Source organism: Anabrus simplex, chromosome 1 (assembly GCF_040414725.1).
Source record: "Anabrus simplex isolate iqAnaSimp1 chromosome 1, ASM4041472v1, whole genome shotgun sequence".
NCBI classification, from domain to species: Eukaryota; Metazoa; Arthropoda; class Insecta; order Orthoptera; family Tettigoniidae; genus Anabrus; species Anabrus simplex.
This window is the reverse complement of record NC_090265.1, coordinates 734,140,611-734,160,845: the sequence shown is the minus strand read 5'-3', so window position 1 is coordinate 734,160,845 and position 20,235 is coordinate 734,140,611. Positions and strand designations below refer to the sequence as shown.

The 20,235-nt window shown below is 40.0% G+C and overlaps 1 protein-coding gene across 3 annotated transcripts in view; it reads left to right on the top strand.

The window, feature by feature from the left end:
* Positions 1-20,235, top strand: part of LOC136872814 (probable 3',5'-cyclic phosphodiesterase pde-5) — a 1,073,569-nt gene that overhangs the window by 568,853 nt on the left and 484,481 nt on the right. For all 3 annotated transcript variants that reach the window (XM_068227550.1, XM_068227549.1, XM_068227551.1), the window contains one exon: positions 1,368-1,460. In XM_068227550.1, coding sequence (XP_068083651.1) covers positions 1,368-1,460 — 93 coding nt within the window. The remainder of the gene's footprint in view (positions 1-1,367; positions 1,461-20,235) is intronic.

The window sequence follows — 20,235 nt, the reverse complement described above, 5'->3', positions numbered from 1 at the left end:
ACAAGCAGGTGGCAACAATGAGAGGTGGTGAGAGGTGGTGGGCTCGTGTAGGTTGAATCCAGGAGGATGGTCAGAGCTATGGTCACAGAACTACTTAATTCACACAGGATTCCAGACTGAACGCTGAAATAAATGATAATGAAATTATTATTATTAAAAAAGTGAAAAAGGTGTATGGGAGTTACTGGTTATTTGCCAATTCTCGTTAAGGTACAGAGTTTGTGTTTATTGACTCCCTCATAAGAGAATCTTCCTGCGTGGTTTGGAATCAAGGATTGACTATGGTGACACGATGGATGGGGGCCCAAAAGAGAAGCACATAAGATTGTAAAGATCAATAGACCAAGGATGTAACCGAATGCTTTATTACTAAAAATTTCCCAAGCAGATCTGAGGACAATTACTCCTTAAAAAATCTAAAATTGCAAAAGAAATTCTTACGATGGTAAAACTAACTTCTCTCTCACACTCTGAAGACGACTGTTTCGCAATGTCCCACCGTTACTAAGTCTCAAGGACAATCCTTCAACACGCGGCATTTACCGATGGACAGCATAATGTTGTACTCACCAAAACAAAGCTGAGAGAATAAATGAAAATTTCCTTCAGGACAGTGAATATCATAGTACTAAATGAAAAAGTATTTACAATATAATTTTGAAACACAATTTGTTCTTTACGGTCGAGTTAGTACCTGCTGTAAATGTAAACTTCCCCGGAATAAACATGTAACCAATTAATCAGTAATTTTTCAGGAGAGAGAAAAATTACCTTTTGTGTTTATTTCATGGTATACACTACTCGAATCAATGGCATACGCAAGTGTGAAAGTGAGTTAATCTGTTAAAATAATATTCTATTATATATAAAGATTGTAATGTATCAATTGGAAGTAATACAGTGAAAAATAATCTGCAGGTATGTCCTATGTCTGTAGCCTGTACAAATCCTGTACGTGCACTTGGAAAACGAACGATGGCAAATAGTGTTAGTGTAATAACAATAAAAATATCAAGAAGATGTGGTTTCGTGTATAGCCTTTATTTAAATCATCTATTACACCTGTTGATGAACCAACACAAGCAACCTTACACCACGGAGGACAACGTTCTGCTGGTTGTAAACCAGCTTCAAGCTCAAATGTAAGACAAAAGAAGAAACCACAGCACAGAGGCGTGAAATCTCACTTTTCAAATATTTCTTGGTTACATCCTTATTCCATGGAACTCTCCAAATGTTCTTCAAATGAAAACCAACTTACTGATATCAAGAACGACGAAAAATATGCCCCTATTATAATAATAATAATAACAATAATAATAATAATAATAATAATAATAATAATATTTAATGTGTGTTGTTCTCAGGCCGTCGGAGACTCCCAGAAAAGGAGCGATCTGCTCGTAGCTGTGACGACACTGCTCTCCCCAGCCCTTCAAGGAGTCACGCCGAGGGAACAGGCAAGTACCAACACTCCTGTGAAACTATCCACATTTCATTTAACTGACCAAAATATGTATGACAAGGAGCTCGGTTTATATGTTAACTAGCTGATGTACCCGTGCTTCGCTGCGGAATTCTACATTGCATACAGCATTCTAGGTTAAGTAGTGTACACGTTGTGAGCAAGATTGTATTAAACTGCATAGCTCTTAACGTTACCCTAGAAACGCGACGGAGAAATCACCAAACGTCTTTTCTCATATGAAGACTGCCCTAGGGAACTTTCATTGTAATAGTAAGCCCGCTTGCCTACCATCAGTCACAATCAGGTTGGGGAATTTCATTATGATAGCAGACACTTACTCTTCACCTACTTTTTTACATCCTCAGAAAGACCGTCTTAGTAGTTTTCCCAACTGAAATTAACATAGGTCATTACAGTGATGTCAGTAGGAATGGCGCAAGTAAAAGCAATGATTTCATACGAAATACTCGATCAAATGAAAAACAACACATTTTCTTACTTTTAACGAACAGTTCCACGCTGCCGATCCAACAGTCCAAAGTTCCAGAGCTGGAATAACCAGCCCGCAGACAGCCGTAATCCGTGAACACTCTGTCTTTTTCGGGGGAGGGGACGAATAGTGGTGATTCGCAGGGCAAAAGTTATGCCCTTTTACTAATCTGTTTCCTAGGAGTACCCGATGAGTCGGAAAATCTCAATTCACTACACTGGCGGCGGAAAAATCTATCTGACTTGGAGGCAAATTTTTCCTCAAAGCCAGAGGAGAAACCCCCTCTTCACTGCTAATTTTGAATAAAATGAGTGGCGAATTTAAGAAAAGTGAAGAGGAAGAAGCTCTTTTTAAGAAACGGCTTATTTCACGGTTGAATTATAAGTTATTTTGTGAATTGTGGTGCTATAATTTGGAATATACCTAAATTGTAATTCTAGACCAAGTCATACTACTACTACTACTACTACTATTACTAAGTGAGACTCTGCCTTAAGTGTGCACACTGCTCATTCAAAACAGCGCGTCAGAGTAGGGATGGAATAGCTGGAATACTATGATGAGCCAGTGTGTTACGTACCAGCAGTACGGCATCAGAAAATTTATGAACCAGAGGAATGACATGCCAAAGTATTCTAACTCCTCAGCTATTTCACGCCAATATTCAGTCAGGCTGTTATACTTGGTACGCAGCAGAAATCCCATCTATCGGAGTTGAGCGGCAGTATAAGAGACAAAGAACATCACAACAAACAATGGTTAATGTAATGTTATTGTTGATCAATGTTATGGGATTTCAATATTGTAGGCCTTCACATTTAGTTTTCTTCCGACTCTGAAATACCACTCTTATCATAGTCGGTACAGTAAAACTGAATAAAACATAAATGGACGGAAATTGTATTATCTGTAACGTTTGTTATGTGGTACTTCGATAGGACCAATAACATAGGTATTTAAAAATTAAATTTTAGGCGCCTTCCCCTAAACTACAATTTCATCCAGGTGAATACAATTGTTTATAACTTAGACTGTAGTTTCTTATTCCCGACTCTATATACCGACTTTAATTAAATTCTGTTTAACCCATTTTCTCGTGGCTCGGCGTCGATACGGACTTGGCAACAAAAATAAAAATTCATGAATATCTGTGTTATCAAAGCTGGTACGGTAACAACTTATGACATAAATGATCGGAAATTTAATTCCACGTAACTTAAGTTATGTAGTATTTTCGATAGGACCACTAATAATATAAATATTTGAGAATGAATTGTAGGCCTTCCCCTAAACTACCATTTCACTCAGAGTGAGTAAAATGATTTATAGCCTAGACTGTAGTAGCACATCCCCTGACTTCACATACCGAATTTCATTAAATTCTCTTCAGCCGTTTTCTCGTGATGCGTGTACATACATACAGACAGGTAGACAGGCAGACAGGACAGAAATTACGGAAAAGTAAAAAGTGCATTTCCTTGTTACTATGGACACGACCGATACAGAAATACCATTCATTTCAAATTCTCAGCAATGTACAGACAAAACTCTTATTTTATATATATAGATTAACAGTGAAACGAATTTTTGTACATTTCTAATTATGATGTTGAATGGTATTTTACAAACTTTCGCATTAATTAAACTTTTACGGTATGGCAACCCGTATTGTCTTGGAAATAATGGATCGTTTCTAATAAATATTAAAAATAAGTAATAACTGTATGTAGGCCCAGGCGGCAGCGCGCCAGCCCCTCGCCGCTGGGTTTCGTGCTTCAAATCCCGGTCATTCCATGTGAGATTTGTGCAGGACAAAGCGAAGGCGGGAGAGGTTTTTCTCCGGCTACCCCGGTTTTTCCCTGTTATCCTTCATCCCAGCAAAACACTCCAATATCATTTCATTTCATTTATCATTCCTTAATCATTGCCCCAGAGGAGTGCGACAGGCTTCGGCAGTCGCCACATTTCCCATCCTCGCCGCTAGAAGGGGGCTTAATTCCTGACCCGGTTAAATGACTGGAAACAGGCTGTGGATTTTCAATAACTGTAATAACTGTATGTACCGGGTGAGTCAGTCGCGCCTGACGTTCTAGGCATCCCACCCAACGTGACTGGTGTCGTTGTGGTCTATTCTCCTTTGCCAGATACTAAGCAGAAATCGCCCTTAATCACTCACTGCACCATTACCTTTGCAAAAACATGTACCGTAAGAGACAGGCATTTACACAATGCCTCAATCTGTCAAAAAGTACGTGCCAATTATGAGCTTTCAGTAGAGTATGAAATGAACGCTAAAAGCGATGGCATACTCATAGAAAACGTGTGTGCATTTGTAAAGCGGAAGTAGTAGTCCATTTAGTACACTTTCTGCAAACCTACTCGCTGGAGTCGCCGTGGTGTCATAGGTTAAGTGCGGCTGTGTTAATACAGCTGCGTTTGGTAGGTGGGTTCGAATCCCTCTTGAGGCTGTAAATTTTATTCGCATTTTGTTCATCGAGGAATTCTTTTGCTAGGGTCTTTACGTCGCACCGACACAGATAGGTCTTATGGTGACGATGAGATAGGAAAGGCCTAGGAGTTGGAAGGATGCGGCCGTGGCCTTAATTAAGGTACAGCCCCAGCATTTGCCTGGTGCGAACTTCGAGGGTCATCCACAGAGCCAATGTATCCGAATGCCCTCACGTCGTGGATTCATTTACTTATTAATTAATTATTTTTTATTTATTTATTTATTTATTTATTTATTTATTTATTTATTTATTTATTTATTTATTTATTTATTTATTTATTTATTTATTTATTTTGGCCCTGTTCTAGGCCATTAAGGCTGCTTATGTGGATGTTTTATAAGCAGGGCTGGACGAGGATAGAATGGTTTGAGGTTTGCTCCGCTTGACTGCGCAACAGCCTTTTTAGCGCAGTAAGTGTTCGAATAGATGGCCTTCTTCAGTAATGCACGTTTTAGTACGCCGTTGAACTGCCATTCGGGCTCTTGGTAGCATTATAGGTGTTATGGATTCACAGCATTCCGTACTAAGGTTTTGAAGGCTTTCAGGATTTTCCGGCTGCTGAGCGTACACTACATCCTTCAAATAGCCCCATAGGATTCAGATTGTTGCGAATATCTGCTAATATGTGAGGGGGAGCTCCGTCGTGTTGATACCATATTGTTACACGCTCACCCGGGGGCACATCCTCTAGCAGCAATGGTAGTTGGCCTTGAAGAAACTGTAGGTACCGGGCTCCTGTCAAATGATCCTCAAAGAAATATGGTCCAATTAGGTGATCACCTTGTATACCACATCAAACATTTACTCCCCATCGTGCCTGAAATTCTGCCTGCCTTACCCATTGGGGATTTTCAACACTCCAGTAGGGCATATTATGAAGATTCACAGAGCCATTATTATGAAATCGTGCCTCGTCCAAAAATAAAATGTGAGATACAAACGCTGGATCATTTGCCACTTGCGTCAGTATCCACGCACAGAAATAACACGAGTTTCGAAATCTCGTCCGTGGAATTCGTGATGTAGTTGCAGGTGATACGTACGAAAAGAAAAACAGACGACTGGATGAAGTTGGCCTGTTGTGCTACTGCCCGTGTACTCGTGTGAGAATTCTCCCGGAAAATGTCCAAAACCATTTCACCAGTTACACCGGACGTAACTGGTGCCTCTCTAACAAGACCTGTTCGGGAAAGTGATGAAGTTATACGCAAACGTCGCTCCACCCTCCTAAACGTATTTGCGTTTGGTTGTTGTCTGTGTGTCCACCTCTGTGGTGTAGTGGTTAGCGTGATTAGCTGCCACCCCCGGAGGTCCGGGTTCGATTCTCGGCTCTGCCATGAAAATTTGAAAAGTGGTACGAGGGCTGGAACGGGGTCCACTCAGCCTCGGGAGGTCAACTGAGTTCGATTCCCACCTCAGCCATCCTCGAAGTGGTTTTCCGTGGTTTCCGACTTCTCCAGGCGAATGCCGGGATGGTACCTAACTTAAGACCACGGTCGCTTCCTTCCCTCTTCCTTGCCTATCCCTTCCAAACTTCCCATACCTCCCTAAGGCCCCTGTTCAGCATAGCAGGTGATGCCGCCTGGGCGAGGTACTGGTCATTCTCCCCAGTTGTATCCCCCGACCCAGACTCTGAAGCTCCAGGACACTGCCCTAGAGGCGGTAGAGGTGGGATCCCTCGCTGAGTCCGAGGGAAAAGCCGAACCTGGAGGGTAAACAGATGATGATGATGATGATGATGATGATGATGATGTCTGTGTTCCTGGTACAGGCGCTGTGCTTCCTGTACGTTCTGTCTTGCTTCATCGTAGATGAGGAGCATGTCCTATCCCATCGTCGCCACAAGACCTATCTGTGCCGGTGCGACGTAAAACAATTTGAAAATAATAACTTACTTGCGATGTACAAAATAAGTAAATTTCAGTATAATTGCGGTTAATATTAAGATTGAAACAGCAGTCGTGAAGTTAACATTAGAACACCGCTACGCAAGTAAAGCAAAGATGTTGCCAACTTATCGGGTGTTAGAATGGAAAATCAACTTGTCCCAAACACCTGTTTCGTTAGGCCACCCAACTTAATGAGCTGTACGTATGTGAAGAAGTTGATTCTCTTTCATGTTATCTGTAACACATCAGTGTACCAACGCAATACGCGTCAACACGTCAGCTGTTAGTCCACTGCACCACGGTGACTGTTGTCTCCAGAATATCAGAAAGCTTACTTGGTGTAAAACTACGTCCCACTTTACAAACTCACACACGTTTTCTATCAGTATGCCATCGCTTTCAGCGATAATTTCATAACCGATCGAAAGCACGTACATTTTACATAACCGTATGGTAGTTTGATGTGTTGTGCAAATACTTGTCGCATACATATTTTTGGAAAAGTCGTGCAGTGATGACGCAGTAAGTGCTTTAAAGGCGACTGCAGCTTGCTGTACGGCAAAGGAAAATCGACACAATCACCCCACTGACATTCGTTGGGATGTCTAAAAGCAGAAACGTCAGGCGCAGTGGACTCACCCGTTACATACACGTTGCGCCATAGATATGATGTACATGATTCCAACTGTCATTGGAGCTGTCACTAATCCGCCTTCTTCTTCTTCTTCTTCTTCATCTTCTTAATCTTCAAATAACATATCCTGACCACATACGTTGGCGATCACCTTGATGAAAGCACCGCATTCTTTAACCATCTTGAAGAGATGTTCGGTGTTGTTGATTCATGTCCGGGCTTTGATGTTTGGAGTCATGACATCGGTGGTCTACCAGCTACTTGCTTGCCCTCCATCTTTCCTTGTAATTTAAAGTGTCTTGTCCTCTATTTCAGATTATCCCACATTCCCGGAAAACTGCCGATTCAACACTAATCTCGGTCAGTTTGGGCATTTTCTTTTTCAACACTTCTCAATCCCATGCGGATGGGAGCTGACCTTCGGCTTAAAAGGCATCCGGAGAGTCCCTATTCATCTGGGCGACCCAGAAAACTATGTATTCGACACTAATATTGATCGTTTTAACTATTTTATGTCGTTCTCTCTGTTTGGAGTGCATTTTCTTTTCAGATAGTGTAATTCATGTGTTTAACAAGTTTCAACGAGAGGCGTTCTCGAACTTACACTCATTCATCCACAATCTCTGTCATTTTGCGCATTTTTTCACCTCTTCTCACACCGACATCCCGTATGTCACTATTCATCTCAGGGACACCGGAAACTGTGGACTCGACACTATTTTCGATTATTGTTATATATGTCACCCCGTCCCTACCCTACCCTAGGGGTGCCTTACACGCACAGTGTCCTTCTTTTTCAGATATTAATTCATATGTGTACGAAATTTTGTTGAAATGGGCCCTCTGTTTTAGGAGGAGATGTGGAACAAACAGTAACATACAGTAACTTATTTATATTAGGATAGCTCAGTAATGTGAAGCAAGTGTCACCTGGGCCTCACGACACTTACGTTTAGATGCTTGCATAAACAGTGGGGCCACGGCCTTCTAAAACCCATGCAAATGATACAAGTCTTCCTACAGAATTTACTTGACCGAGCTCTATAGCTTCATTTGCTTAAGTGCGGCCAGTATCCAGTATTCGGGAAATAGGGATTCGAATCCCACTGTCGTCAGCCCTGAAGATGGTTTTCCGTGGTTTCTCATTTCCAAACCAGGTGAATGCTGGGGCTGTACCTTAATCAAGGCCGCGGCCGCTCCTTTCCCTCTCCTAGCCGTTTCCTATCCCATCGTCGCCACAAGACCTATCTGTGCCGGTGCGACGTAAAACAATTTGAAAATAATAACTTACTTGCGATGTACAAAATAAGTAAATTTCAGTATAATTGCGGTTAATATTATATTGAAACAGCAGTCGTGAAGTTAACATTAGAACACCGCTACGCAAGTAAAGCAAAGATGTTGCCAACTTATCGGGTGTTAGGATGGAAAATCAACTTGTCCCAAACACCTGTTTCGTTAGGCCACCCACCTTAATGAGCTGTACGTATGTGAAGAAGTTGATTCTCTTTCATGATATCTGTAACACATCAGTGTACAAGCACGACAGACATCACATCGGTAGCAGACAGGCAGACTGAACATTGGAAAGTTGGTAATCACTCACAAGGAGTCAGTACCATGCACAGTATAAACTTTATTTTTTATTTATTTTTTATTTATTTGTTTATTTATTTATTTATTTATTTATTTATTTATTTATTTATTTATTTATTTATTTATTTATTTATTTGTGAGAATGTTGTTGTTTGGGACATCTGTGCATAGACTGGTGTGGTGCAACTCTCCTTGTCACCCTATCCCGAGCTTGCTTAATGATTTCTATGTAACTACTACATCCTACATCTGTTCTTATTTGCTTGTCATGTTCATACCTTGGTCTACATCTACCGTTCTTACCACCTACACTTCCCTCAGAAACTAACCGAACACGTCCTGGGTGTCTTAAATGTGTCCTATCATTCTGTCTCTTCTTCTGGTCAAATTTAGCCAAATCGATCTCCTCTCATCAGTTTGACTCAGTAACACTTCATTCGTGATACGATCTACCCATTTCACCTTCAGCATTCTTCTGTAACACCACATTTCATAATCTTCAATTCTCTTTCTATCTGAGCTAGTTATCGTCTATGTTTCATTTCTATACAGTGCCACGCTCAGGATGAAAATTTTTATAATTCCTATATCAATATTCAAAGTCAGTACATTTCCTTCCGTAAGAAAGTTCTTCCTTGCTTGTGCTGGTCTGCATTTTATGTTCTCCTTACTTCTGCCATCATTAGTTATTTTACTACCCAAGTAACAATACTCATTACCTTGTTTATGACTTCTTTTCCAAATCTAATATTTCCTGGATCACCTGCCTCCGTTCGACTGCTCTCCCTTACCTTTGTTTCGGACTTATTTATTTTCATCTTTTCCTCCTTCTCAAGACTCCGTCCATGCCATTCAGTAACTACTCCAGTTCTTCTGCAGACTCACAGAAAATAACAATATCATCGGCAAATCTCAGGGTTTTAGCCTCTCCTTCAAATGTGATCCCCTTTCCAAATTCCCTTTTGCTTTCCTTTACTGCCTATTTCTTCTATGTAATCATTGAAAAGGAGCCTTGTCTCACTCCATTCTGGATTGCCACTTCCTTTCAAAGCCCTCGATTCTTATCACTGCAGGTTGATTTTTATACAGACTGTGGATAATTATCCTTTCCCGGTGTCTACTCCCGATCACCTTCATAATGTCAAATAGCTTGGTCCAGTCAACATTATCTAATGCCGCATCACTACGTAAATTGAAGTGGGAGCTTTATGAGAAGGTGCACTGCACCTCAGATAACGACAGTACTCATCGAGCCTGCTATAATCTGTGTTAACGGGAAATAGAAACGATGGCCGATTTCGGACAGGAATCAGAAAGCAGTTCGTGTTGACGTGACGTGGAGAAGAAGGCTGTCTACCGACCATGCACGCCTCACTTCAGTAACCTGAACACAAAGGCATGGGACGTAAAGGGTCGGGGAACAACTTTCAAGCACGTGGTAACTGTCTTGAAAGAACTAGGCATCTGAGATCTGTACCGATATTTTGAATGGAAAGTTTAAAAATAATTTGTCATTGAATTGTCAAAAATATATCCCGTGTCACTCAAGTTTTCTAGCATTGTAAGGAAGTAGAAATGTTGCAAACCTTACTTGTAATTCATTTCAGAGGAGAGACGTGTTCATTGGGATGTACAGGGACCCACCGGAACATTTACTTTTATAACACACAACATTGATGAAGGAGCTAATAGCATTGCCATTTTCTAATTTAAAATTCGTTTTGTCGTACTTCCCAAGAATGAAGCTGAGAACTACAATCCGTTACCAACCCCCGCAGAATAAAAGTTCAAGTACATGAAATGTGTAAAGGAAACAATGTAGAATACGGAAGAGCAATATATTTATATAAAATTTACCTCAACGTAGGTTAGGTAACTAAAGCACACGAATTAATAACACAGGTACCGCACAAGCAATTTCTTGATTCAACAATTAACTGTCAGTCTCGACTTGGAGGCGTTACTTACCGAGAACAGTGTGACATTTTGTCACTACACGCACATAACCAATGCAGAAGAATGACTTTGTAAATTCAGCTCTTCACTACTAGCGGCTTTGCCGCCACGCCAATGCCGGTCATGAGAACACCCACACTCTCCTTTGAGGGGATTTTTCCTATGGAAGCGGTGCACACTGTCCGCGCGGCAAGATAAAGGATGATATGATAATTTAGTGCTTAGTTTAGTTCCTAAGTAGATACGTTGGCAGCCTTGTTCAGCACCCGATCACGAGAAGGGAAGAAACAACAGTCACTCCGCGCGTACATGTTTGTCATACAAGTGATGGTACTAATATATACAGTAGTTTCAATATCAGATTATAAATGTGGAATGTAATGTTAGGTATTTTGATGTCTTTGCCTTTGTACCAGTTTCTTCCGGACCCTTGTGGACATACGGAGAGACGTTCTTGTTTTACAAATATACTCTTAGATACGATTGCAAAACGCATTATATCAACATAATTTCTTTCAGATTTCTTTGAGACTTTCATGGATACCCTAAACAAGTCTGTTATCTTTATTTTTGCGAGTTTTGGTGGAATACTCCGTTAAAGGAATAAAATACGTCCCTCCGAAGAGGATTCCCTAGTTGGTGATATAAATAATGGTTTGAGCGCGGCGGCAGTAATAAAAGCATGAACGTGATTCATTAGCGGAAATCTGAGATGTCACTTGCAGATATTTTAAAGAAATCTCGCCATTAATCACGAGCACAGTGACGTTGGCATGGAAACCGCACCGACAATGGAGCACGACTCATGGAGCGCTGACTTTGTCGATCCAGCCACTTGCTTTGTGCCGTCGTGAGTTTATATCTTATATATTTGATTTTTAACCGAGGAAAAGAAGACTGAATAACTCGTACACCTGAATGATGTATTTAGCTGATACTCATTTTCAGCGTTTTGTTCGATCTTACAATATAACACTCCCGTCACCCAGCTCCGGGTTGCCTCGAAGTGGGCAGTCATCATGTACTGCAATCGACATTGTTCATACATGCATAATTTTCCTTCTTAGGCTTAGTTTATCTATAACAACATTAAACATTACAGTTGAACCACTAAATTGTACTTTTATTTCATTTTGACGTATCTTACCGGCATTCAGTTGTATTAGTGCAAGTATTTACTTACGTCACAAATATAAACCGAGTTATTCTCGATTTTCAATAGACATTACGGATGACCTGAATGACTGCATGAATGAATAAACACTTCCCTCTCTCAGTCGCGGATAGCCACCAACTGAGGAGAGAGCCCTTATTACAGCTACGGAACTTCAGCACCTGAGGAAGGAATATTCTATCTATTGTAACCTATATGCTTGATATTGAGGTGCGTTTTTATGATGCAATTTCGAATTGTAAAAAAGTAATCAACATTTTTTTTTACATATTCAAAATTTTGTGGTGCAATTTACGTCAGACATTTAAAGAGGCTCGACTTCAAATCCTGTGGAATGGAATTTTTTCTATCCTTTAAATTACATAAATTTAAAATGATCCGACATCATTTGTAATCTGGTGGCAGAAATTCAGATTGGACCAGAAAGTCTAAGACGCATAATTAATTATTCTGTCTCCACATACCGATACCATTTGTGTGTATGCCGCACAAAGTACGTAATTTGTAGCCTGTTGCTTCAGCTGTCTACTTACTTTTGTAGATTGATTTTCTCTTTAACTGTTCGTTCCTTTTAATGATTGTGTGCTCTCTTGTGCCTAAAAGCACACCCATTTATCTCGGGCCAGATAAATGAATACGTTTATTACTGAATGAATTAAAATGTTCATGTCTATATTCTAATTTCTGCCTTAAATCATTAATATGAATTCTGGTGGACGAAATTCATTGTGCACTTACCATTATGAATGAAAGTACCACATTTCATTGCTATATGTGCATTAGGGTTTGAGAAAGTGCTGCTCAGATGTGAAGAAATGCAACTCAAGGGAAACTTAGTTCAAAGCTTTGACTCTACTGACAACATCATCCTGTGCAATGGAATTATATCTCTTAAATTATTTATATTAAAACATGATCTAAGGGAGATAATTGTGAGGGATACAATTCCGACAACATGTGTAACCTAGCGGCAGATCTAGATTGGAGAGGAAATTCCTAGGCGAAATTGTGCACCCGTGCTATGAATACCTGTGCTAAGTACTATTTCGATATTTTTTTTCTGAAAACACTACTGCAAATTTTCTTGTTGTTATTAAATCGTAAAATACTCTAGCTGATTATTATTTTTGTGCCGATGAACTGTTATTAAAAAGAAAGCATTTTTCCCTCTTCTAAAATCAAATAATCATAAATATGTCCCCCGGTCATGGCTGTCCATCAAAGGCTGATAATTTCAGAGAACAACCAGCCATAAGACATAAGGGACATTTCCGTTCACTCTATTTGCCCGTGGAATCCTGTTTATCTTTTCATCCTTTAAACACTATCAGAAATTCTCACCTTACAACAAATGCCACAATAGAACTCAATCACACAACTGAACAATAAATAAGTTATACAATAATAAACAATTTACACAAGGAAACTATGGAATACTTTAAACATTAAATCTTTTGAACAAAAAATAACTGGAAACTTTCATCTGCAATTTTGTCTGCTGTTCGGTGACGAAAGCAAGGGGAAACTATCTCACACCTCATTTCCATAGTAAACCTATTTATTATCGCCTAGCCCATTTGCTGAGGATCAAACCAGCTTTCGGGCTCAATACTCGACATATATAATTATATATATTTTCTCTTAGACTATGGAAGCAGAATGAGTAGAGATTTCAGTGTATCCTCCACTAGAAGTGTGCACGATTGAAGCGGGCAGACGAGTATTGCACGTAGCTGGAGCCTTCTTCCCTCACAGATAGACTCACTTCTGCTTGTATGCACTTGCTAACCTCGAATGTAAGATGAGTTTCTGTCCAATCAATGCTCTGCAACAAGCTTCCCTTTGGCAAACAGCGAACAGGCCTGATTAACTTTGCCCAAGTTGAATGAAGCACAGGTAGAGAAGAGATGAGGCTTTGAGCCTTCATGGAGCACTAATGACCCCGTTTATTATTACACTTCTGTAACTTCCAGTAGGTTTGTGTCAAGAGATTACGTAAAACTCAATATCACGTTGAAACGGTTAAGATGCCATTTGGTAGGAAGCGTGCTATAGAAATAAAATTATGACACTCTGTACAACATGCACTTCTCCATAGCTTAACAGCCCCGAAGGGCCTTGGCCCACCAAGCGACCGCTGCTCAGCCCGAAGGCCTGCATATTATGAAGTGTGCTGTCTTGGCTTTCTAGACAGAAGATAAATTAAATGTTCTACTTCTTCACAAACGACGAACGATATTATTAATTTTACGAACACTTCCAGGTTTATGTTAAAAGTACAGGGGCTATAATTTTGATTGTTGGATATATTTATAGTACGCGCACCTTTTCTTGAGCCCGGATCTCCATAGTAACGAATGGGAACCAGGGCTCAAGAAAAGGTGCGCGTACTATACATGATGACAAACAAAACCACCGATATCTATTGAAGATCCGTCCCCACACTCGGTAGGAGAGGCTTTATTTACACATTTCCCTCCCAAGGAAAAATCATGTCCACGCTAATACTCCACCTACTGAAATTAATTTCTGGGTACGTCACAGTATTCATTCAACATTTAAGGTACAAGGGAAGCCCGGAGAATGGTTGGATACTCAAAATACACCACCATAAATTATGCGGTTATGACTCAAAAGTACTAAAGAAAGGTAAGCGACGGGATCTACAGTTTTAACTAGAATTCAAATCAATAGAACGTGAGTTCCCATTTTAAAATTTTGCATGCATCGACTGAGATTCAAGCCTCGGCCGTCTTGTTGAGAAGATAGAACCATTGGAACTGAGCTATCACGCACTATAATTACAAAATAGTTACTTCCTCGGGAAGTCTTGCTACTACATGCTAGTGCTGTTGTTATAATAAAAATACTGTTTTCATAACTTACTGAGGATGTGTATAGTTTTGGCTTCTTTATGACAAAACGGTTCATCTTCAAAAATGTCATTAATATGTCACAAAATAAGGAACTAACGTGCAGCTCACAATCCTGTCACAGTCTTCCCAACACAGCAACATAAACACAGCACATTTTTCAAGCTCAGTACAACCTGACAATCGCGACCACGTAACATTGTTGTTCCTAGGAACCGATGTACGAAAGGTGACACGATGTTGTAAGCTTGCAACTGTTTCTGTCCGTGGCCCCGTTATCTCAATGGTCACGTTCCGGACCCCTACAGAGTAATCCCAATTGCCCTTCTCCTCTTCTCTTGACATTTCTCAACACACGGTTATATTATCAATATTGAACCCTTTTGGTCCACCTACCAGCAAAATTTCACGAGATCTGTTTCTTGGGTCGTATCGGGTTCTTCGTCACTTGCTGAGGTAAAGGTAAGGTTCAGTAATTCTATCTACTCAAATGAAAGGTCTGTTTAAAAATATTCCTATTTATTCAAGTAATCTCTGAAGAGTTAATCATTTATCATCGGTATCATTGGGATCCAATCGTGTCCACTGGACACCACAATCACTTTACACAGAAGGTCAGAACACTGGTGTCTTTGACATAACTGCCTGATGGGCATCCTTATTAGAAACCATTGTCTCAATTATTAATTAAATCAAAGAAAGTCTAGAAATCCTTAGATTCGGGTTCCACGTGAGACTACATGTACCATCATAGTGATTCTTTATGGTCCAGTCCTCGTAACACGAACTCCGGACTCTGGGTATAATTAAGGCAGTCCAATCGGTGTGTGCCACACAGTGGTTATACGGCATGGACCCTTAATTGAATCGAAGTGACCTCCGACTATGTCATGGACCGACATCTAAACTTCTAAGTTACTTTAAAGTCATTGTGGATGATGACCGCAAGGAAAATGATGCTACGGTGGCATATGGCCCTACTCTAAGTCACTGAGGTTGATGACCCCATGACCATCCAAGTTTATAAGCTGAAGGCTAAACACAATTAAGTTACATCGGTTGATGACCAAAGTTTTCACTTTTACTAACCCCAGCACATTTACTGCTCCATCAATCAAAGTCAAATAATGCAACAACAACAATGCTCACAATCCTTTGTGGCAGTAAAATCCATTACCTTCGGATATGTCCCCTTAATCGTTACGTTAACATTTACACATTCCCCTGAAAAATAAACTAAGATTTCCGGAATGCATCTTCAAGTCATTCGCTTGATTTAAAGTTATTTCAAAATACGTTTCCACTGAATTTAATAATTAAATCAATTTAAATGATTTAATGAAATCTTAATGAACAACAAATGCTATCTCCGCGGACGAATGGTTTCTTTCACAAGTCCCTACTTTACATCTTGACGTAATTCATTTTTAATCATGTTGGATGGGTATCGTCGGTAGCTGGAAAAAATTTACACCACTTATTTCCAGTATTCATCCTGTTTCGTGATATCACACTTTAATTTAATCTAATACTTACCATTATTACTACTTGGATAACCCTGATAATTAAGTGCAAAACCATAAGTAACTCGCCGTACAATGTAAACCGATTACGATGTCATATCTTGTCATGAAATTTCCGTGAAGCTTTGTGCGCCCCTCACGAACAAAACAATCATCATTACTATCTCTCTATATTTTGGACAACCCTGAAATTGGCTATCCTCGCTCATTATACTCTAAGTTCGTGGTCTCAAATGTACATTACAGTCTCAAATAAACAAATTTACAGTATCTAATAACACACACGTTATTCCCGGATGAAAATTTCAAATAGATCCAACAGTTAACGTTATCCCTTGCCAAGAAATGCAATCTCAATTCTAACACACTACCCAAATCCCGTTACACGAGCTGCGAACTCCTATCAGCTGACGGCATTGAGCCACGACCCCCGCTCTGCTGTGATATGAAACCCTCTGTTCGTCTTGCTTGACTGGCCTCTCAGAATGAAACCTTTAACTTCGCCGACATAATTAAACAAATGCGATATTTCTGACCAGCAAAATGCACATAGATTGTACTTCAAAATGCCCTACACGAATTGTACACGTCGCAAATTAATACCGGCATGGATTATCGAGTTCTACGTTCCATCCCAAACATTACACAAAATCTCCCTCGGGCTTATACATATCCCGGCACATTTACAGGCTTCCAACCACCTGATTCAAAAATCCTATCTCAACTCATACGACAACTCTGAACTCTGCCTCAACTCGACGGCTCTCACTGGCAAAACTGGAATTAAAGAATCTAGAATCCACGACGCATAATACGCACAAATACATTAATAATGAACACTTCGCATAACGATCTCATATTTTCCAAAACTTGATTTCACAAAATGACTCTCAAAATTCTACTATTTTTTTATTGTCAGTCAGACACAGTTTAAATGGACATAGAATAACGTTTCACATCGTAACAAAATTCACCACTTCTCATTTCTCACACGAGAGCGCGCTTCCACTCGATTGAAAATGGGTAACCATGGACTTCTTACATTAATTCCGTCAAATTTCAAACAGAAAATTTTTACGTCAGATAAAATATCTGAATTTGACATCACAAAAGTATAGGCAATAAATTCACGGAAATGACGATCTACTCTGGACGTGATATCACTTCGAAGCCCTCACTAATAACTTTTACATGTCACACAGCACTCGCAATATTTTAAATTTATCCAAGCAGAAAATAAAACAAATGCCCTTCCTTCATATTTTGACATTCGCCAGAAAACATAGAGGTGACCAACTGCGTCATAAAAACCCATTTCAAATGCACATAAGTTTGACATCACAAAACAAGATATAGTAGGTGGTAAGATGGCAAGGCACCTACCTCAGATTGACGTCGGATACCATCCTTCGGCTCACCCGTGACCTTCCGCCGCTTATCTAGCCATTTTACATTTCTGGTTGTACATCACTTTTTTTATTTTTCCTGGAAATAAAAAATAAATAAATACTCTTCACTTGTTGATTTTGTTGATCGCACTCGACTGATAGTATTTATTTCCCGCACACGAATTACTTCCCTTACCACACACAAATATATAACAACTTCTTCCTCTATCTTGGCCGTCCTTTTTATACAATTACTTCTGCTCAAAGAAAAACTATCTCCACATGGAGTCAAGACCCCAGGCACATCGGCTAAAATCTGTAGGTTGGACTTAGTCTACTTTTGTCGATCGATTTACAGAGCAGTTCAACCCTTTGTCTTCAGCCTCACGATACAAAATGCAGGGGTTTCAACATGGTGTCCCTTCTATATTTATAGACAGTACCCCCTCTCTCCAGGCATTTTCCCTTTGCCGCCAAGAAAATTTGCGTAACTTTTCTGACTTAAATGAACCGTATTTAAAAGAGTTTTGGGTGTAACCAGATACTTGCTACATGGCTATCGGTGGGGTTCCTGGACATTTAAAATGTATGCACCTCAAATTAACTGGTTAGATGACCTCATTTGATAGGCACTACTTTTCTGTCGACTTCGCGTGGGGACGCTAGACAATGGCGCCCTTCTGAAATAATCCCCAGAAATGGCTTAGCCGTCTCAAATCCGTCTTACTAAAGACCAATTGTCTTAAAGATAAATGCAGGACCATCATTATATTGCATTTACCACTAATTCTTTCATTTAATTATATTTATTCGACATAAACTTCCTTCTGTATCCTTCCACTGCCGACACGTGCAGATGACGTCACGTATCCCAGCAGGGGACGGAAAGTAGCTACCTCGTTGCCACGTGTCACTCCTGTAATATCAAGAAATTTTCAGAAATGTAGTAACTTTTCATACTTAAAATTCTTAGGGCACAAAGGTCATGGGTTCAATACTGAGGGTCCTACAGGAGAACATACCGGCGCATCACAATCCCAAGTCGTTTCCTTTCATTCAAGCTCCTTCATGTAGTATATGTATGGCCCTACTGACCCTTCCTTACTAGTAGATTCTTTGTCGCTGCGTTAATTCAACATTTCGGCTTAAGTTCTTGTTTGTTCGTACCGTACGTAAAACAACGGTTGATCCTTTCCCTAGTCTCGGGAACATTTCTGGGGGAGACGGACCTCTGCCAACCCCATCCCCCTGGCTACGAAAGTGCATGGGATTTCCATGGCTTCAGTCCAGCAGAGATGGGAATTTGGAATTTGGACCCGAGATACAAAACCATTTGAATTCTGGAAGAGTGCCAGAACGTGCGAAAGACAGCTCGACCCTAAGGTAATAGAAGACCAAACGTAGTAGATGTTATGTGAATTTACCGTATGCATTAGCCAGAACAGATATGGACAATTGGCTCGCAAACAAGTGAGCTACTCAACTTGCCTTCAAATTTCAAATTTCTTCTGCGACGTTCGGTACAACTTTTACCAAGGATGTTATTTTATGAGGCATAACTATTTTTGTTCGCATAAATAACACTTAGTGACCACAATAAAATCTTGCTAATGTACACGAAAATAATGTTTCTTCCGTAAGCACGACCTCTTTGATTTTTACCTGAGGAAACTCCATGAAGTGCCACTCTTTGTTTCTTGTCTGCGTTGAATAAATTACTGGTTATTCACTTCCGTGGCTTCTCGGCGAGATAGAGATTCCGTTCTGTAAAATGCCGTATTGAAAACTGTGTTATTATTAGCTACCTCCTCTATGTATATCACAAAGAAAGAAACTCGATTCCAGCAGAGAATGGGATACGAAATAAGCTTATAGACAGTGAACATGTTGGAGGAAAATAAAGCAGGAGAACTCGCTAGTAACTGGAGGACGTGATGGGGGAAGTGAAGAAGAAAATTGTATCCCAGTAGGTTAGATAGAGTAAATCAAATCCACGATTCGGAAAGAGCATTTCGCAAAGAAAACACAATAGCACTACAGGCATCACTGATACAGTCAAAATTAGTTTAGGAACCTTACTTTTCTGCGTTTCGCTTTATTATTGTATTACCCTATCAATGATGCATATAAAAGGCATTTTTTGAACATTTTTTAAAAATTACATTACACTGTATTTAGAGAATAATTTAATACTGTAAATTTAAGTAGTTCCAAGTGAGTTCACCGTGCGGTTAGTGTCGAGCAGCTGTGAGCTTGGATTCCGGAGATATTGAGTTCGAACGACACAATTGGAATCCCTGAAGATGATTTACGCAATTTCTCATTTTCACTCCAGATACTGTACCTTAATTAAGGCCAGGACCACTTCCTTCCCACCCCTAGTCCTTTCCTAACCCATCGTCGGCGTAACACGTATCTGTGTCGGTGCGACGTAAAGAAAATTGTACAGAACAGAACTGTTGTACGTCCGAGTACCAAAATTGACAATGTGCGTTTTCCACCACCACCACCACCCCTAGCCAGTATGAAGGTGTAATAACTTGAGCCAATGTCGATTCAAAAGAGAAGCGACTTGAGAAAGATGGTTCGTTATTTGCCACAAGACCATAAACAAATTTATCGCAGAATTTCAACTACTATTTCTCACTGTGTGTGTCCTGAAATAGTTGCAGTTTGTAAAGAGTTCGTAGTCAATACGTTGGAGCTGTTGTTTCTAAGCCTACCTAAATGTGGG